General features: G+C 41.8%; 1 protein-coding gene across 2 annotated transcripts in view; it reads left to right on the forward strand.

Moving 5' to 3' along the window:
* The first annotated feature begins 3092 nt into the window (after window positions 1–3092).
* The window catches only part of gareml (GRB2 associated, regulator of MAPK1-like), a 155923-nt gene continuing 137043 nt past the window's right edge, over window positions 3093–21972 (forward strand). For both annotated transcript variants that reach the window (XM_073057106.1, XM_073057107.1), the window contains exon 1: window positions 3093–3454. In XM_073057106.1, the coding sequence (XP_072913207.1) occupies window positions 3346–3454 (109 nt within the window). In that variant the 5' untranslated portion in view covers window positions 3093–3345. The remainder of the gene's footprint in view (window positions 3455–21972) is intronic.

A 21972-nucleotide genomic window follows, 5' to 3' on the forward strand; every position in this document is an offset into this window, starting at 1 on the left:
TCGATTCTTGATTAGTCAGGGCATGAAGGGATATGGGGAGAAGGCAGGAGACTGGAGCTGAGAGGAAAATTGGATCAGACATGATGAAACGGTGGAGCAGACTCAATGGGCCAAATATCCCTATTCTGCTCCTCTATCTTATGGGCATAGATGTAATTTGATAACAAATTAACAATGTAAAATTTATGGAACATAAAAGGGCAAACACATTTTGCTTTGAAAAGAACTATTGGGGATAAAATTACAAATCAGTTATTCTACCTTTCGTTGTTTGTGAACATACAGGTATTAATTTTCAGACCTGCCTTCTGGGTGTTAAAAGAATGATAAAGCCTTACTATAGCTAGATCCAAATTGTATAGTTTAATACTTTTGGTTAGAGTCTGGTAAGCACATTCCATTAATGATGAAGCAAAGATTAGCAGTGCTCCTGTGTAGCCCATTGGGGTATTGACCTTCCATCATCGATTCTCACCAGTTAACCCACTAGCACACTTCAATGTGGTGAGGACTTCTCTAACAACAGTGCAAAAGTCAAGCAAGTCCCAATTGCCCAAAAGGTCAAAATCAACACCAGTAAATCACCAATATTATGCTCTGGAAGAAGAATACATTACTAGGTAGCATGGATTTAGTATTTCCCAAATGTCATTGTAACTTTAATTGTGATTGATACCATTGTCCATTTTATCATTTTAAAAAAAAATGTTTTGGTCTTCATTTTTTTGACAGCACTATTATATCAAAGTCCTGTCACTGCTCCAAGGCTCGTTGTTCAGCTCTTGTGATGCCTGGTAAGGACGCGAGCTTGCTAGAGTTAGGTGAAGTAATTCTGAGTGAATAATGACCACAGGCAGCTGGTAGGTGCCCAGGGCTATTGTGTCATTTATCACCATTTTACACTGTACGTTTCGATATAACTTCCAGGCTTACATTTTTCTCCATGAGTAACAGTTCCATAGTTCTGTTACATATTTTATGAATTGCTTGAAGCCTTCTTCATTCAGTGCTCTGGAAAGTGTGCTATCTGAGCATACTGACATATTGCCTTTGTAGCTCGATTTAACATATTTATCTGCAGGGATAATCATTCCACAACTTTGCAAATCACTTCCACTCTGCCACTTTCACTTCCCTCTGTAAAAGCAAGCCTGAATTGCTTATTTGGTGACTCTCATACATTCCTTCTCCCTATTCATTAGTAGATTCATTTGTCTATCAGTTCCCAGTCCCCAAATGCCTGCTTTACATATGGTAAGAATATATTTAATTTGAAGCCAACCTCATTGAATATTAAAAGCTTTCCCAATGTTGGCTACATATTCCCTTAATTGTCATGAATCCATTTTAACTCTGTTAAATTAACACATTTTGCAGGTCACCAGCTTTTGCTTTTTAACTCATTATCGTTTTACACTTCAAATGCAAAGCCGACTGAATTAGCTTGAATGTTCTCTGGCCTTCACATCTCCAGAGCTCAATTCAAGACTGGAGAAGCATCATTAATTGTGACCGAAGTTTTGCTGTTGCAAGTGGAACTGTTGTGCTTTGACACACCAAGGAAGTGACAGCCAATCAACTCACACAATCAAAGAATTGCCACCGGTGATTCCTGGTTCCTCCACGGGGTGGACTACTTCACAGTTTTCATCACCCCGATTTTAAAAGCGTTCACACAAGTTGTATATATTTATAGTTTATTCTACTTTGAACAGCCTGACAATGTTATATTTTATATCATTAGGTGTAGACTGATTATAAATAATGCAACGATCTCTGCTTAGCAACCTCAAAAAAAATTGTGGCTTATAATTAATGTAGACGAACAATTCAAAATAAGATAATTAAAATCAGAGGCCGCAAATTTTAATTTCCACTTCAAGTTCATCCGTAGAATCTACACTTTATTTTACTCATCGTGATTCTCGGTTTGCTGGCTGTAATAATTCTTCGATATGATTGACTGCTCGGCTAATTTAATTTGGCAGCCGCTGAGCATCAGAGATTTCTCCTAGAAACTGCTTGACTCGACGGTGTAAATTTACCAGATCTTTAAGGTATTTTAATTCTATTTTAGCGCCGGTTACAAAAATGCGGGAGTTTTGTGTGGAGGTCGGTGAGAAAGGAGGCAGTGTTGGGGTGGGATGAGGGTTCATTTGGGTCTGGGAAAGTGGCATTCAGGTGTGAGTACAGATGCAGTTGAATAGAGGAGATTCGTGTGGGTGGAGAGGGGGAGATTCACACGCGAGGCCCGAGCATCTGAGAGTCGGGGCAGTGTTGGATGAGAAGACACGTGTCTGTGGAGGGGGCAGTCATATTTGTGAGGAGAGGCAGAGCGCGTTGTGGGAAGGAGTTGGAGGTGCAGTTGAGTAGGAGAAGGGGCAGTGTGTGTTGTGGGAGCAGTCAATGGGGTAGCGGGTTGTTCGGGGTTGGGAGGGCTCAGTGTCTGGAAGTGGTGTCAGATTTTGTTGAGATGGGATTACAGGTGATAATTGGTGAAGGGGGTCATTTTATCTGCGTGAAGAAACATGGAGGCGAGGTCCTGTCAGGTGGAGATAATCGAGGGTAACGGGAGGGTCAGCTACGGCGATATTCGAAGGGGGGGGGGGTACCAGGTGTAGAGATACTCTGGAGAGTGTCAGGTAAGGGGTAATCGGAAGGGAGGTGGCAGTTGGTGGGATAGTTGGAGGGGTGGCTGTCAGGTGAGGGGATATCTGATGGGAGTATTGTTAGGGGTGGGGATAATTAGGGAGCACTTATCAGGTTTCGGATATTCGCGGGGGAGGGGTTGTCATGTGTGGGAATATCGGGGGGGTGTTAGGTGTAGGGATGAGTGTGTGTGTATAATGGTGATGGGGCCGGGAGCAGTGGATAGTTTTGAGTTTGGGGAGGTGGGGATACTGCGGGTCTGCGGACGTTATTGGGGTTCGGCTGAATCTGGGTGAGCAGTACCGGCAGCGGTGTTGTTAACGTGGGCGGTGCTAGCAGGGGATGGTGAAGGGAGGATGGGCAGTGAGGAGAGGCACTCTTTGGGGAGGGGGTGTATTTGGGGGCGGTGTTGAAAAGGGTGTGGGCTCTGGAGCCGGCGGTGGGGTCGGGGTGTATTCTGGAGCCGGTGGCAGGGGCGGGCAGAGGAGAGTGGGTGTACTCGGGGGCGAGCGGTCGAGACGGTGCTTTGAGCCACCGGAGGAGGTGCTCGCCGCGGCTTTGCCGGATTCGCTGGCTGCCTGTAACATGCCGAGTATTGTAGGTGCTGGTGGGAAACGGGCTCGGCCGGCAGCAGCTTGCGGTCGCCGCTGCCTCTCGCACGTTGCCAGCCGACCGCACAAGTTATGATGCCGGAAAATGGATAAGTCTTCGGGCGCGTCCGATATCAAATGGAGCTCGGTGTCTTTACCGCTGGACGTTATCGTTGGCAAATTTCGGTTACCGACCCTGGCACGGCTGAGCCAAGGTAAGCGGGCGTGCAGGGGCGGGCCGCGATTGTCCGGAGCCTGGCCACATATTGCATTGAATCCTTGCCTGTGTGAATACCGGATTCTCACTCTGGCGAAGTGCGGAGAGTTGCAGCGAAGTTGCGGACCCACAGGTCCCGTTAATGTTGGGTGCTTGTGCAGAATGTGCGGTACAGTCCTGCTGGGTGTACCTCAGGTGTCTGTTTCCCCTGCTGGGAATTTCGCCCCGACTTTGACTGCACCTTGGGTCACTCCTTATTCCCCCGGTGTGTGGAGCAAAGGAGCGGGCTCTCTCTACCCTCCTCATTGTGCTGTCACCACCAAGAAGCCCCGAGCATCTCAAGTCCCCTCTATTACTCAGAAGGATCCCAGGGAGGGTTGGGAACGCCAGCTGGAAAGGCGGCAATAATCAGTCTGCTGGAGGAACTTGCTCGGTCAAAAAGAACTGGGGCGGCAGTTTGTAGATCAGTTATTGCAGGCTATCCCGGAGAAGAGTATCATTGAAGATTTTTTTCCATTTTGCGTAGGTTTTAAAAAGTGTAGATTGATTCCGGGGCTTGATTTGAAAACCGTGGAGGACGTGCAGCAAGATATGAGTAAATTGAGATTAGTTAATTATTATGTACACCACGGTGCAAGTGCAGCGGCAGTAACGGGTCAGGCACGTTGGAATCTCTGTTCTTTGGTGCCACAGTTCATAGCGGAATCAATGCCCTTAACATTGGAAGTTAGCGACACGTTCCATCTCTCTTCGCGTTCTGGATTTAAACAGCGGTTGATCTAAAATCCCTCTCTCGGCGGGAGAGTGAGCACTTTGTTTCACTGGTTCGACAACTCGCCTCCTCACACAAGCAGTGCGTTAGGTTCAAAGCTTGGGGGTGGGGGGGGGGTGGTAGCTTTGGAACATTTACCACAGGAGAGCGTGGAGTTGTCGCACTTGTAAAATCCAAAAGAACTGGATGATATGCAGCTTAAAAGAAACCGTGTATTGGTTATGAACACAAGAGATTCTGCGGATGCTGGAATCCAGGGTAACAACATGCTGGCCAGGCAGCATCTATGGAAAGGAATAAGCAGTCGACGTTTCGGACCGAGACCCCTCATCGTGCCCTTATGCTGCCTGACCTGCTGAGTTCCTCCAGCAATTTGTATGTGTTACCATGTCTTGGTTGTTCTTAATGGTGGCTGATATGCTGCAGAGGCTTTTAAGGGAGCTCTGTGCTGGATCTTAAAGAAACTGGTGGTTCGGAGCAGCTAGGATAGGGTTGTGAAGTTTCATTACTTCATGTGGTTACTTGTTGTCTTGTGGTTACTTCATGTTGTCCTCTTTATTTGACGCTGAGAGCTCCACTTAAACAAGACTGAAACGTGACTTACTCATCAAAAACTAAACCGTGCCGTCTCAGGTCTGGAGCCCCATCTGTTCCTTCAGACTCGCATAAAAATACTGGTGCGATTTTAGGGTGAGCAGGGAGTGTCCTGGACAACAGTCTGAGGAATTTCACTCGTCGTTCATCTGCTGTATTCCACTGAGACATGTGATTTGGTTTGATAATTGATTTCTTTTATGACTACAACATGAATATTAGATATCCAGACCAATAGTTTTAATGCAAGAGCTTGACTATAGATTGCAGAGAGTCTGCAAACTTTTCTTCGCTGGCTGTGTTTGCTTTGATGCTGCTGAAGCTGATTTGGTGCTTTACACTTTCAACTTCGCTTGAAGACCAGGTGCAGCACCTTTTCTGAAGCAGTTCATTATTATCTATCGTTACCTACAAGTTGCTCAGATCTCCTTGGATTGACATGCCTTTGTGTTTAAAATAATTGGTTGCTTTTGAGGCTACAAATCAGCAGTGGAGGTGTCATACAGATAATAAAGTACACCAGTGATATTTCTGATCTTGGGTTATGCTGGTCATTGAGAGATTTCAGGATTAGAAGTTGACAGAAAGTGGAAGGTTTGCAGAAGTGGAGAAGATTGGTAACAGATTTAGACAGGGTAAGCCAATGGAAGCAAATTTATCACTTTTAGTAAAAGGAAATACACAATTTTAATGCAGGGAGTAGGAAAAATCTGGAATTTATTCTGCATAAGATCACATAGGGGTGTGTAGGAGTACAGGATAGGAAAAGTATTAGTGGTACACAAAATAGAATTGGATGGGCATTTGGGAGAATAAATTGCAGGGCCATGGGGAAGGATTAGGATTGGGGGGAAAATAGTTCCTCCTACCAGACTTGATGGAACTAAACCTTTTTTGCATGCCCCCTTAGGCAGGTATCACCATGTTGCAGATTTAAGCACATCAAACACCTCTTCTCCATCTGCCAAAAATCAGTGATAGTATTTTAAATAAAGCACCTTATTACAAAGCCATTTGTCCTTGATGGCTATACACAAGTGTTCATGAGGGAGAATAATCAAATTCATTAACGCACACCTTTCTCAAAGTTTTTGTTCCTTTTTGCTTCTGAGTGAAATAGTGATTTCCTTTGTGTCCGACAATCCGCATGGGACAGCATAGCACAGGAACAGGCCCTTCAGCCCAAGATACTGTGCCAAGCTAAATTATAATCAAATGCCCAACTAAACTAATCTCTTCTGCCGAAGCAATGTCCATATTCTTTCATTTCTCACACATTCATGTGCCTATCAAAGAGTCTCTTGAACATCTATGTCATATTTGGCTCCACCACCTCTGGCTGCATATTTCAGGCACACTGCAATTCATGTTTTTCAAAAAAAAAAATCAACAAATCTTGTCCTGCACATCATCTTTGAGCTTAACCCTCTCTCACCTTAAATGCATACCCACACATTAGGGTTCTCTTGTAGTCAATATTTCAAACCTGGGAAAGATCTGCTGCTGGTTATACTGCCTATCCCTCTCATTAGCTTATAAACCTTTATCATATTTCTCCTCAGCCTCTGCTGTTCCAGAGAAAATAATCCAGGCTTGTCCAACCTCTCCTTTAGCACATGCCCTCTAATCCAGAGGCCATCCTGGTAAACCTCTTCTCCACCCTGTCCAAAGCCTCAACATCCTTTCTGTAATGGGATGACCAGAACTGAATCCAACACTCCAGATATGGCCTAACTCTAGTTTTGTAAAGCTGTAACGTAACTTCTCAACCCTTGAATACATTTCTTGATGATAAAGGTAAGCATGCTGTATGCATTCTTAACCATCCTATCAACCTGGTGTAGTGAGTTTCAGGGAGCTATGGGCTTGGACCCCAAGATCCCTTTGTGTACCAATAGTGTTAAGGATCTTGCAATTAACAGTGTACTGTTTTTGTTACATTTGATCTCCAAAGTGCAATGCTTCATGTTAGGCTGGGTTAAACTCCATCTACTATTTCTCTGCACATATCTGCAACTGATCTATATCCTATTGTATCTTCGACAGTCTTTGTGCCATCCACCACACCACCAATCTTCATATTATCTGCACACTTGCTAACTAACCCATCTACGTTTTCATCCAGGTCATATCACAAACAGCGGAGTTCCCAGTATCAATCCCTGTAGAATAAGTCTCATCAGCTTTAAATCTGTCTCTCATGGGCAGGCTAATTCACCTTGGAACCCATGCATCTAAGCTTTTGAGATGAGTCTCCCATGAAGGAGCTTGTCAAACACCTTACTAAAATCCAGGTAGACAATATCCATGGCTCTATCTTCATCAATCATCTTCATCATCTCTAATCCTCTCCAGTAGCTTCCCTACCACTGACATGAGACTCACCAGTCTATGGTAACCAGAATTATCCTTATTTCCCTTGAATAATGGAACAACATTAGCTACTCACAAGCCCTCCAAGACCATGCCTGTGGATAGAGAGGACATGAAGTTATTGGTCAAGGATCTAGCAATCTTATTATTTGCCTCTCTCAAAAACCAGGGGTGTATTTTACCAGGCCTTGAGGACTTGGCCACCTTAAAATTCTTTAGAAGACACAACGCTAGCTCTTTTAACTCAAAATGCCTCAGCATTAGCATGCTCCACACTGATCTCCCTATTCTTCTCATCCTTCTCCTTGGTAATTACTGATACCAAGTATTCATTTAGGACCTTGTTTTACATCCTCTACCTCCAAGCATGTTCTCTCCCATATGCTTGTAGGGTCTCACCAGCTCCCAAGTTATTCTCTTGCTCTTTATGTATGCATAGAATGCTTTGGGCTTCTGCTTTACCAAGCACTTGCATGGCCCCTTTTGGCTTTCCTAATTCCCTTCGAGTTCTTCTGTGGCTTTTTAAAAAAATCCTCAAGGACTTCCTTCCACATAGAAGGAAGCCATTTATTTTCCCTCTGGTCAAAGGAGCCAGAGAACCTAATTCTACCTTACAGCCATGTAGGTTAGAACTCTGCAAGAAATCAGCCAAGTACCTTCTAAACAGTGACAGATTCTTCTGTACACTGAGTTCTAGATCCTGACTCCTCACTGGTGAAAATTCTTTTGCTCTTCTTTCACTTTGGACCTTCTACTGATTAAATTTACATTCCTGGCTTTTTTTTTTCCAGACCGGGTTCCCAACCTGGGGTCCATGGACCCCCTTAAGTTAGTGGTAAGGGTCCATGTCATAAGAAGGGTTGGGAACTTCTGTTCTAGACTAATAGTTTCATTAAACTTGGGTGCATTGCTCATTTTCTACAAAGAAGTTCCATTTCTTGCAGCTGTTCTTCCCCAATTTTATCTGAGTTTTGCTGTCTTGTCAAATGCAGTCGTTTATCATAAATAAACGCTGGAGCTGGAGGTGGAATTTTTTGCATCTCTCGGGATCTTTCATCTTATTGCAATATTTTAACTGCCTAAAACAGTGAATTACGCAGTTCGAAATCAAACAGTAGTATGCAACTTGACAAACACTCTGGTCATTGTTACTTTGACAGCCAGAAAGAGTCTTTTCATTTTTAGACGTCAGCAGCTAAAATTGTGCTTTTTATTTGCTTCCAGTGAGGCCAAGACAGAAATCTTGACTTTGGAAGATCCAGACTGTCCACAGCAGACCATTCATGTTAACTGTACATTCTGAGAGATTGAGTTACCTGCCTGAGCTTTCTCATTAAACATGGTTTGTGTGTGTGGTATCTACAATTTGCTTACATTTAAGAAGCAGCTTTGTAGGTGGAATAAATGACATGATTTTCAAATTAATTACGATTGCCTTTTTTTTGTAATAGGCTTATTTTTCCTGTTTTCTTCATGTAGATTCCTTATACTTGGTCACTTCTGGCCAAGAGGACAGGACATAGCTCAAAGGCTCAGAATCAAAACATTATAGATGCTGAAAATCTTAAATAACAAAGAGAAGTGCCAGAGGTGCACTTTCTCCATAGATGCTGCTTGACCCACTGAGTGTTTCTAGCATTTCCTTTTATCATCTCTGCAAAAGATTTTATTTGCACAACTGCTACAAAGTTCATTTGGTGGACTGACTATATTTTATTGCAAAATAAAATAATACCAATAGTTTGGGTTGTCTGTCATCATAATGCCTTACAAGGCACGAAATGAAAGACTGTGTGGTGTGCCACTCCTTACACAGACAGTAGGTGGTCGTTGACTCACAAGGAGTTCATCTGCCCTTAGACAGGTTTTGTTTTTAGTCCTGTTAGGTGCCTACACACCCTCCTCCCTTGTTAACCGAAGTGCACCAGGTTGAGTTGAGTCACTGGTTGAGGTGACTCAACCAGTTGAGGTGCTGGTTGAGTCACCGACAACCCGACCCAAGACAGGTAGTACTGGGCTACATGGTACCAGTAGCAAGGCAAAGCCTTGACCGGATGGCTCTTGACGTGAGTTGGCAACAGCACATGACGAACGTCGAGCTCTATGACAACCTACCGATGCTCACTACTAAAATCGAGGCAAGAAGACTACAACTAGCGGGGCACTGTCTATGCCACCCTGAGCCATCTGCCAGCCTAGTCATCACATGGGAGCTCAAGCATAGGAGGATGAACCCTGGCCGCCCTCCCAAGACTATGGTCAACACGCTCCTAGAAGATAGTGGTGCGACTAATGTAGATAATCTGAACACACTGATGAGGGAGAGGGAGGAGTGGAGAGTCCGTCATGGTGCTCAACGCTGGCCCCCTCAGCCTGAGTCAATGTAATAGTAGTAATAGTTTGGGAGTTTTTTCCTATAAGTTGCTTATTGCTATAATTTTTCTTGCTGGCCAAATTGGTGTTGCTTTTCTGTGATAGCTTTTGAAATTCTCTTTGTGGTTTACATTTATTGTGGATGAGGGTGAGATGGCTTAAGGCCATTTCATTTTGGAAGACAAATGTATCAAATGAACTTCAACAAGCTCACAGTTTTAGATCTGCAGAGAATTTTCCTCAAACTTATATTAGTGATGCTTTGGAGATTTGGGAGGGGCAGAAGCCAAATTTGGACTTTGCATTTGGCTGTTTCCAAGTCTTTCGTCCTTAATGCTACTTTGACCTCCACTTTGGTTTAACTGTCCCTCAAGCAGTCAACCCCTTGCCATGAAGAGTAACAGGAATCCACATATGGCTAAAGCACCAGTGTTTTTCTTGTCTTTGGTCCAGGTGGTTGGGTAGTTGCAGAACTCATTTCTTGACCAACTATAGGTATAAATATTTTTATAAATTCATTTCTTGGAATTTATGGAGCTCAGACAAGAGCCACAGCCAAGTAAGAAGTGCAGCATTATATAGAAAGTTTAATACAGTTATGGATGTCCTCCATAATATTCTTTCATAATACATTAACTTTAGTGGTACAAGCTCAACTACAGCTATCTGTAGTGTTTATTCTCCCAAAGTAGTCCAGCATTGCTTATTCTCTGTGGTTTAGGGTTATAGTTCAGTCAGAGTCTGTCGCCGGACGGATTTTCATTTAACTTTAAACAGTTTGTGGGCAAACATTAACAATGTTAATGACATTCTACAAATTCAAGTTGTGGCTGGTGAGGAAAGAGAGGCCTTGCTGATTTATAAATGTGGCAAGCGGTAATTTCCAAACCTATTATAAAGTGTTTAATATTGATTATTTCAGGGAAAAGACTGAGTTGACTGCTCACATCATTAAATATTTATTTGCAAGAACTTGTATTGTTGATGCTTTAAACCATTCAGCAGTTTTAATTTTGTTTCTTTCATTGTTTGAAAGAAGCTGTTAGCTTATTGTGATTTATTTATCTACTTGAGATGACAAATTTGAAATTAATTGACCAAGCCTGAGATGTTATCCAAAATTGAATAAACAATTCTGAGACCATTGGAAATTTTTTCAATTCATTTTGCAATTGTTTCTCTTCATTTGCATTTTTACACTTATGTTCTCATTTTGCTTTTGTCCTTTAACAGATGACTTTCAGTATGATAACTCCATGAGCATTTCTCATAAATTGACTGATAAATAGGTTTTGTACATTAGCTATTGTGGCAATAATTACATACATCTTGAATGTGAATTTTCTGCTCACAATATGTCTCAAAATTGATTAAAACCAGCCGTGGAAAAAATGGGATTTCAATTCAACCCTTGCCCTTTTGGATTCTGATGGATCAATCCAACATTTAAGTTTATAAATATTTGTGTTTCAACTCTATGCAAATACCACATTATCTTTATTTCAGTGGTGGACCTACACCAAGATGACAAGTTCAGAATTACCTTAATACTATCAACTTTCATGAATTAAAAAGTCAGAATCATGTCAGACATCTACCTGTGTCTTTACTCCTTTTAATATAGATGAATTGATTAGTGTTTGAGAGGATGGATATCTTGGCAAATAGTTTAACCATTTGGACCTCAAGCACTTCATTCAAGTTTTAGAACTGCTTTCTGCAAAAATGTCTACTTACAGGAAACATAAGAAAGAGGAACAAGAGTTGGCAGCCTGGCTTGTCGAGCCTATTCCTCCATTCAATAAGATCGTGGCTGATCTAGCTGTAGACTCAGCTCCACCTACCTGCCTTTCCCCATAATCCTTAATTCCTCTGCTATGTTAAAATTATCTAAATAATATTATTTATTATAATATTAAATGAGGTAGCCTTGACTGCTTCACTGGGCACAGAATTCCACAGATTAACTACTCTCTACGCTAGACCCCTCATCTCTCTTCTTAAGTTCAATCCTCTTGTAATGAAAGCAACATTGCATTTTACTACCCGATAACTTGCTACACCAACCAACCAACCTCTTGCAATTTATGCACAAGCATTCCCAAGTAACCCTGAACAACAGCATGTTGCGATCTTCCACCAATTAAATAAAATCTGATCATCTACTTTTCCTTCTCAAGTAGATGATCTTACATTTAACAACACTGTACTCTATCTACCAGACTTTGCCCACTCACTTAACCTATCTATATATTCCTCTGCAGACTTCTCACATCCTCTGCACATTTTGCTTCTCCACTCAATTTAGTGTCATCAGCAAATGTGGATATGCTTCACTGTCCCTTCTCCCAAATCATTAATGTAATCATGAACATTGCAGGACCAGCACCATCCCCTGTAGCACTTCCACTTACTGCTGACTGCCAGCTATTTCTCCTTTGTGAAGGTGGTCCTCCCAGTGAAATCATAAACACAATAATATGGATATATACTCATGGGATTTAAAAACAGAAGCAGCATAAGAATGACAAAATATTTCCAAGTTAGGGTGGTATGTAACTGACAGGGCAACCTGCAGATGGTAGTATTTCCATTAGCTGCCCTTGTCATTCTTGGTAATAAAGGTTGAATTCATAATTTAGCAGTAATTATGCAGCATACAATCAAAAACATTTCTTGTGCTCTTGTCTACAAAAACTTGAGTTATTTTCTTTTCATAAAATTGCCTATCAGTGGAAGCTAATGGAGAATAGTCATTTATTCAATATTGTTCATCCTATGTTGAAATTTAGGAAGCATTTGTATCATCCTATTCAGAATATCCTGGAGTTTTATAACCAATGAAGCTTTTCTGGTGTAGTCTCAATGGTAATGTATGAAACAGAGCAGCCATTTATACCCACATAGACCCTACAAACAATGAAATGACAATAGATGACATAGAGGGATGACTATTGGTCATCTCGCTGGCCCTTTTGTTCTTCAGAATGGTCCTGTGAGAGGACAAATGGTGCAAATGGAAGTTCAGTTTTGCATTTTGGCCATTAGTGCAGCTGTCCTTGGTACTGCACATGAATGTCAGCTAGATTTATTCTGTTTGCATTGGCGTTTTAAAGTAGCTTGCAGCCAGATCCTAACCGAGTCAGTGAGCCACAAAATAATAGATTTAATGTCACACGTCAGTGATAATAAACCGAATTTTGATTGTCTGGAGAAGGAATTTCCTGGTGGAGGATGGAAGATGACTGTAAGCCTGGACTTGTACCTGGAACAGTGTCGATCCATATTACTCTTTTGGGCAGAAGCAAGGAGCTTGCAATTCGGTTCAAATGCAATCTCTAATTTCTGTTGGCTGAAAATCAGACCTGCAATCACAGATGCCATTTCCTTATGTCAGTTCACAGAAAAAGAGATCTACCCAGAAGTATAAACAAGAAAAGTGCTTTAGTCTTGCACTTCTCCCCTAAAATTAAATGGATTTTATTGCATTGACTTTCAGCATAGCTTCGGAGGGTTAATACAAATAACGTGTGGTTCTGCTCATCTAACTGTAGGAAAGATAGCAATAGTTTGAAAGAGTAAAGAGAAAATTTACATGGATATTGCCAAGACTTGACGACCTGAATCAGAGAGAAAGTTTAAACAAGTTAGGACTTTATTCCATGATACTTAGGAGAATGATGGGAGATACGATACAGATAGACAAAATTATGAGGCGTATAGATAGGTTAAATGCAAGCAGGCTTTTTCCACTGAGGTTGTATGAGACTCGAACTAGAGATCATAGGGTAAGAGTCAAAGGTGAAATATTTAAAGAGAACCTCGGGAACTTCCGCAAGTGCAGAACGAGCTGCCAGTGGAAGTGGTGGATACGGGTTTGATTACAACATTTAAGAGTAATTTAGATAAGTACATAGTAGGAGGGATATGGAGGACTTTGGTCCAGGTTCAGTTGATGGAATGAGGCAGAATAACAATTTAGCATGGACTAGATGGGCTTAGGGGCCTGTTTCTTTGCTGTCGTGCTCAGACTGATTCTATTGGCATTAGAAACCAGTTGGTTTGAATTTCATTTGATATTTATGATTTTGGTCAAGAGGTGGTATAAGTACAACATTAACACATCCTGGATCAGTGTAGCTGTCAGATGAAAACCAGCTTAAACTTGGCTGTGATGCTGTTATAATGGAAGATGCTGAGATTCCCTGGCCATCTGATTGGTGCACCATAAAAGATGTTGAATGGAGAAAGTAAAAGGATGTGAAAAGTTCTGTCACTATTTTGAATTAATTTGAGGGTTGTGTAAATTGTTATTTATTGCTGTTGAAGGATGTGGTGCAGTCAGTTTGAGGGTTTTCTTACAAAACCTTTGGGAGGTTGTTCCAGTGTTTACTCCTGTCACAGATGAACACATTTCTAAGTCAGAATATTGAATGGCTTGAGAATGGGGTTGTAGCACGCTTGCCTCCTGCCCGATGGAGCTTGTGGGTTTCTATTGACAGCATACGTGCCTGTGATATAGGGCTTTGTAGGTTCAGGTTCACTCTGGCAATTTCATTACATGAGTACAAAACTGGGGTTACCCCTCCACTGCAGTGGTGGGGGGATATGGCAGTGATTCTTTCTGAGGAGATCTTGAATGAAAGGACATCTCTCAGATGGACTTTAAAGGTATATAAGCATTACTTTTGGCTATGCTAAAAGTTATCCTTCAATCAATATTATTAAAATAAATGATTTAATCTTTAAATTTGTGTCTGCAAGTTTGCTACATACTAGTAAGCTGCTGTATTTCCTAAATTATAACAGTGACCGCACTAGGAATTACTTGATTAGTGGCCAAGTCTTTGAGTATGTTCTGACGTCCACAATAGTGTAGTACAAAGACTTTTATTTTCTTTCACCTTTGTTGGTAACCACGTTTAAAGTTAGAAATTCTTAAAATACACCAAGCAGAATTGAATATAAAGTAGGCTATCATTAAACCTGACATTTCAGAAATTGGTATGTTTGGATAAGAAAGAACTGCGTATTGTTAATAGTGTATGTTCTCTGATGGCTTAAAGCAATTTGACACCGAGAATGGTTTACAGATCTTTGTGATAAACCAATCAGCTGAAATGAATAACCAATTTGGACAAATAATGGACAAGTAATTTTCTCCCCTCATTACAAATAATTCAGTTGCATTTCACTGCTTTGAGTTGAGGTTGCTTAAATCAGTTTTGATCTGCCTGTTCTGTTGAACAGTTTTTGGATAACTTCTCCATGGAATTGAAGTGATTTTTCTTGGAATCATTAACTGAGTATAAGTTGTAATGGAATGAAACACATTTGATCATCATTGTCACCTTTACAATCGATCATCTTTAATAGAACATTACAGCACAGAAACAGGCCTTTTGGCCCTTCTTGGCTGTGCCAAACCATTTTTCTGCCTAGTCCCACTGACCTGCACCTGGACCATATCCCTCCATACCCCTTTCATCCATGTACCTGTCCAAGTTTTTCTTAAATGTTAAAAGTGAGCCTGCATTTACCACTTCATTTGGCAGCTCATTCCACATTCCCACCACTCTCTGTGTGAAGATGCCCCCCCAATGTTCCCCTTAAACTTTTCCCCCTTCACTCTTAACCCATGTCCTCTTTTTTTTTTCTCCCGTAACCTCAGTGGAAAAAGCCTGCTTGCATTCACTCTATCTATACCCATCATAATTTTATACACCTCTGTCAAATCACCCCTCATTCTCCTACACTCCAGGGAATAAAGTCCTAACCTCTTCAAGCTTTCTCTGTAAGTTTCTCAAGTCCCGGCAACATCCTTGTAAAACTTCTCTGCACTCTTTCAACCTTATTAATATCCTTCCTGTAATTCAGAGACCAATTTCTACTTTCTACTTTCTTTCTACTCCTTTTAACAGTTTTTCCTAGTGTAGCCGATCCAATAAATTTCCTTCCTAAAGCTGGCAACTCTTGCTTGTAAAATGCTGCCTGAGTACAATTTCAAGAGGGTGAACCCTTGCCAGGAGTCAGGTCCTGATGGTATACCTGATGGCTCTGAAAACCTGTGCCAACCAAATGGCAGGAGTGTTCAAGGACATCTTCAATCTCTCACTGATGGGGGATTTCAAATTGCAGGTAGATAGGGAAAATCAAATTGATGCTGGATCCCAAGAGAGAAATTGTGGAATGCCTCCAAGATGATTTTTTTTTGAGGCAGCTTGTTGTTGAGCCATCTAGGGGATCAACCATACCAGACTGGGTGTTATGAAATGAACCGGATATGGTAAGGGAGCTTAAGGTAAAGGAACCCTTGGAAACAGTGATCATGATAAGATAGAATTCATCCAGCAATTTGAGGGGGAGAAACTAAAGTCAGATGTGGAGTAAAGTGAATTACAGAGGCATAAGAAAGGAGCTGCCTGAAGTTGATTGGAACAGGAGCTGGCAGGTATGACAGCAGAGCAGCAATGGCTGGAGTTTCTGGGAGCAATTCTAAAGATGCAGCGTAGATGAAGAAGTATCCTAAAGGCAAGATTTCACAACCATGGCTGACAAAGGAAGTAATAGTCAACATAAAAGCAAAAGAGAGGGCATATAATAGAGCAAAAATTAGTGGGAAGTTCAAGGATTGGGAAATTTTTAAAAGCCAACGGAAGGCAACTAAAAAAAATACATGGTGGGGGGGGGCACGGGGGAGAGAAGTAATATGCAGGTGAGCTAGCCAATAATATCAAAAATTATGCCGAAAGTTTTTTTTTCAGATATATAAGGAGTAAAAGTGAGATGAGAGTAGATATTGGGTTGCTGGAAAATGACGTTGGAGAGGTAGTAATGGGGGTCAAAGAAATGGCGGATGAACTGAATAAGTATTTTGCATCAATCTTCACTGTGAAAGACACTAGTTGTATGCCAGAAATTCCTGAGTGTCAAGGAACAGAAGTGAGTGCAGTTGCTATTACGAGAGAGATGGTGCTTGGGAAACTGAAAGGTCTGAAGGTAGATAAGTCACCTGAACCAGATGGACTATGCCCCAGGGTACTACGAGAGGTAGCTGATGACATTATGGAGGCATTAGAAATGTTCTTTCAGGAATCACTAGATTCCAGCATGATTCTGGAGGACAGGAAAACTGCAAATGTCACTCCACACTTCAAGAAGAGAGAAAGGCAGGAAAAAGGAAATTATAGGCCAGTTTGTCTGACCTCAGAAGTTGGGAAGATGTTAGAATCGATTGTTAAGGATGTGGTTTCAAGGTAAACACAAAGTACACTGCAGATGCTGTGGTCAAATCAAGACATACAAAAAAGCTGGATGAACTCTGAACTCAGCAGGGTCTCGACCCAAAACGTTGACTGCTTCTTTCAACGGATGCTACCTGACCTGCTGAGTTCATCCAGCTTTTTGATACGTCTTGTGGATTCAAGGTACTTTGAGGCACGTGACAAAATAAACCAAACTCGGCATGGCTTCCTTAAGGGAAACCATTGTCTTGCCTGATAAATCTGTTGGAATTCTTTGCAGAAATAAACAGGTCAGACGAAGGAGATTCAGTGGATGTTGTGCACTTGGATTTTCAGAGGACCCTTGACAAAGTGCCTTCCATGAGACTGCTAAACAAGGTAAGAGCCCAGGGCATTACAGGAAAGATACTAGCATTGATTGAGCAATGCCAGATTAACAGGAGGCAAAACGTGGGAATAAAGGGATTGTTTTCAGACTTGCTGCCGGTGACTAGTGGTATTCCACAGGGGTCTGTTTTGGGACTGCTTCTTTTTATATTGTATGTCAATTATTTGGATGAAGGAATTGATGGCTTTGTGATCATGTTGGTTAATGATATAAAGATAGGTGCAGAGGTAGGTAGTGTTGAGGAAGCAGAGAAGCTGCAGAAGGACTTGGACAGATTAGTAGAATGGGCAAAGGAAGTGGCAGATAGAATATAGTATCGGAAGTGGTACTTCTACTTTGGTAGAAGGAATAAAAGTGTAGGCTATTTTCTAAGCAGACAGAAAATACAAGAATCTGAGGTGCAAAGGGACCTAGGAGGCCTCGTGCAGTATTCCCCTAAAGTTTAACTTGCAGGTTGAGTTGGTGGTGAGGAAGGTAAATGCAATGTTGGCATGCATTTCAAGAGTTCTCGAATATAAAAGACCTCACTTGGAGTATACATAACTTTTTTGACTTTTGAACTCTGTGATTTGACTAATAAAATCAACCATGCCATATGCCTTCTTAACCACTGTATCAGCCTGTGTAGTCACTTTCAGGGAGTTATGAACCTGAACCCAAAGATCCCTCTGGTCATCAACATTGCTCAGGATCTTGCCCTTAACAGTGGGTATTTGGCATGCCATGGTGCAACACTTCACACTTGGCTGGGTTAAACTCCACCTGCAATTTTTTTCACCCATATCTGCAACTGATCTATATCCTGCTATTTTCTTTGCCATTCTTCTGCACTATCCATGACACCACGTCTTCGTATAGTTTGCAAACTTAATAATCCACACATTTTCATCCAAGTCATATATGTGCAACACAAACAGCAGAGGTCCTAGCACGGATCCCTGCAGAACACCACTAATCACAGACCTCCAGCTAGAGTAAGTCCCATCGAACTTCTATGGGCAAGCCCCAATGGACAGTTCTCCACGGATCCCGTGCATCCTGATCTTCCAGTTGAGCTTCCCGTAAGGCATCTTGTCAAACATCCACAGTTCTACTTTCATCAGTTGCCTGGTCACCTTGTGAAAAAAACTCAAATCAAGTTGGCAAGACACGATTTGCCCTGCAGAAAGTCATGCTGGCTTCCTCTAATTAGGGCATGGTTTTTTCAAATGCTCATAAATACTATCTGTTAGAATTCTCCCCAGTAACTTCCCTACCATTGACATGAGGCTTGCCAGTCTATTGTTTGCAGGGTTATCCCTGGTTCCCTTTTTGAATAATGGAACAACATTATCTACTTGCCAGTCCTCTGGGACCTCTCCTGTGGCAGGAGAGGACAATACGATATTGGTCAGGGCCCCAGAAATCTCTTCTCTTGCCTCTCTCAATAACCTGGAGAATATCCTATCAGGTCCTGGGGACTAATCCACCTGAATACTCTTTAAAAGACCCAACACTGTCTCCTTCTTTACTTCAAAATGCCCTGGCATATCAATACACTCAGCACGTATTCTCCATATCCATCTTTTTGGTAAATATTGAAATAAAGTACTCATTAAGGACTTTACCCACATCTTCTGTATCCAAGCAAGTGTTCTCCCCCCCCCCCCTTTATTCTTGAGTGGTCCTATCCTCTCGCTAGTTACATTCTTGTTCTTGATGTGAAGACAATGCCACAAGATGATCTGGAGAAAGAAGGAAAAATAGGATTGAATGGTGTGTAAAAAGTTTGGTTGTGAAATAATTTTCAGAAGTTCCACATCCACCATTAAACATTTGATTTTTATTTCTAGTGTCGTCATGCGCAAATGATGGCAGGAAGAGGTAAAGTTCAGGCCAGATCCTGAGGAGAAGACATTGTAGCAATGTAGCAACCCAGTATTGTGAGAATAACAGGAGCTGAAACCACACCATTCATTTTTGCTAATTTCCGTTCATCAGTCTTCAGAAGACAAGTAAATAATATTTTAAGCTGTAATTATTGACTAGCAATCCAAAAGATTTCAATTGCATAATGTAGACAGCTGAAACCAGTTAGAACATTCTAACAGCACAGTGTCAAATATCATCCAACCCGCCACAGGCTGGGAATCAAGCGAGATTTTTAGCTCTGTTATTCAGAAGCATTTTTATTTTGCTCATATTGCCCTCATGATTGATTTTCCATGTAAGGCTTACAAATTTTAAAAGGAACTAGCCATTGCACAGATGTTATGCTGGCTGTTTACTTGAATGACAGTTGCCTTCAAAAGGAATCAACATTTTGTAGTCAGGAGTCTGGCACTCTATTGACTCTTCGAGGTTTATCGCCTCGGTGTGGTGCAGAGACTTGTGTGCTCCTGAGATCCCAAGAATGATGCTGTCTGGAGCTTAGCTCCTGGTGGGGTCACCCATGGCGGTAAGGTCAAGGGGAGGTTCCAGTCAAAGAGCAACTCAATCAAGACTACATCTGTGGAGCCGGCAGATGATAATAACATATCACAATGGCTGTGAAGACTGCAGCAGTGAAGGATCCCCAGTCATCTTGCATGCCAGGCCACTAGACCCTGACCTCAGTCTGTCAAGGACCTTGCATCAGCTTCCCCCCCACGTTCAACCAAGTGTGTGAAGGAAGAGAAGGGGATGCAGTTACTATCGCAAAGGAGAAGGTGCTCAAAAAGCTGAAGGACCTGAATGTACATAAGCCACCTGAACCAGAGGAACTGCACTTTGGGGTTCCGAAAGAGGTAGCATAGAGATTGTAGTGGCATTAGAAATGATCTTTCAAAAATCATTGGAATTTGCCATGGTATCATGGCATGGTACCAGAGGACTGGAAAATTACAAATGTCACTCCACTCTTTAAGAAAGGAGGAAGGCAGCAGAAAGGAAATTATAGACCAGTTAGCCTGATCTCAGTGGTTGGGAAGATGTTAGAGTCAATTGTTAAGGATGAGGTGATGGAGTACTTGGTGACACAGGACAAGATAGGACAAAGTCAGCATGGTTTCCTTCAGGGAAAATCCTGCCTGACAAACCTGTTGGAAATCTCTGAGGAGATTACAAGTAGGATAGTTACTAAGATAGTTAGAGCTTTGGCTGATTGGAAGAAGGCAACGAGTGGGAATAAAAGGATCCTTGTCTAGTTGGCTGCCAGTGACTAGTGGTGTTCTACAGGGGCTAGTGTTGGGACCACTTCTTTTTATGCTCTATATAAATGATTTAGATGATGGAATAGATGGCTTTGTTGCCAAGTTTGCAGATGATGTGAAGACTGGTGGAGGAGCAGGTAGTGTTGAGGAAACAGGTAGGATGCAGAAGGACTTAGATAGATTAGGAGAATGGGCAAGAAAGTAGCAAATGAAATACAATTTTAGAAAATGCGTGGTCATGCACTTTGGTAGTAGAAATAAAAGTGCAGACTATTTTCTAAATGGGGAGAAAGTCCAAGAATCTGAGATGCAGAGGGACTTGGGAGTCCTTTTGCAGAAGACCCTGAAGGATAACTTGTAGGTTGAGTTAGTGGTGAGGAAGACAAATACTATGTTAGCATTCATTTGAAGAGGCCTAGAATACAAGAGCAGGGATGTGATATTGAGGCTTTATAAGGCACTGGGTGATTCCTCACCTTCAGTATTGTGTCCAGTTTTGGGGCTCCTCATCTTAGAAGAGATGTACTGGCATTGGAGAAGGTCCAGAGGAGGTCCACAAGGATGATTCCAGGAATGAAAGGGATATCATACGAGGAATGTTTGATGGCACTGGGTCTGTACTCGCTGGAATTTAGAAGGATTAGGGAGGATCTGATTGAAACCTATCCAATGTTGAAAGGACTAGACTGGACAGAGTAGATGTGGAAATGATGGGAGAGTCTAGGACAAGAGGGCAGAGTCTCAGGATGGAAGGGCATCCATTCAAAACAGAGATGCGGAGAAATGTCTTTAGCCAGAGGGTGGTGAATTTGTGGAATTTGTTGCCATGTGCAGCTGTGGAGGCCAGGCCAGGTGATTGGGTGTATTTAAGGCAGAGATTGATAGGTTCTTGATTGGACATGGCCCACTGGCAGTGCCAAAACAAACAAACAAACAAACAAACACACACACCATTTAAGCACTGGATGAATTAAAGTAGTTGCTGTAACTGCAATAATGGTGCTCAAATGTCATCTGCACAACATCATAGTTTCAACAATATAGATAGTGAATTTTATGCCTCTGGAAAAACTTCATTTTGTGGTTCAGGTGACAGATGCGTATGCTGACAAATGATGCATGATTGGAAGATGATCATGATTAAGGGGCTTTTAAACTAAATTTAATGTTTATTTCTTTGCAGTATCTGGAGTAGTGGAAAATATCAAGTTAACACGCAATTGTCACATTTCTAAATGTGGGAACAGAGGTCAGCCATTTTGTCCCTTGAGCTTGTTTCACTGTTGCTTGAGTTCATGGCAGATCTGTGAGCTAGATCCCATCTTCCTTTAGCATCTATCATCTAAGGACAATGTGTCAATATTATTTCAATGATTCTGTACTTATTTTAACATAGATGGAACTCTTAAGTTTTCTTTTGGGCCTCTTTCTAACACTTAGAAAATAAATTCTAAGTCTTGCAGTCATGTGTGCACCACGCCTCTCAATACTAGATGTGGCATGGCAAATTGGTGTGAAGTATCGGATGTTGGGGGTGTGTCCAATGCAGCTAGCATATTTGCAAACACCTGTATGATGACTCTGTTCACATATTTCCTTTAA

The sequence above is a fragment of the Hemitrygon akajei genome, chromosome 9 (assembly GCF_048418815.1).
Source record: "Hemitrygon akajei chromosome 9, sHemAka1.3, whole genome shotgun sequence".
NCBI classification, from domain to species: domain Eukaryota; kingdom Metazoa; phylum Chordata; class Chondrichthyes; order Myliobatiformes; family Dasyatidae; genus Hemitrygon; species Hemitrygon akajei.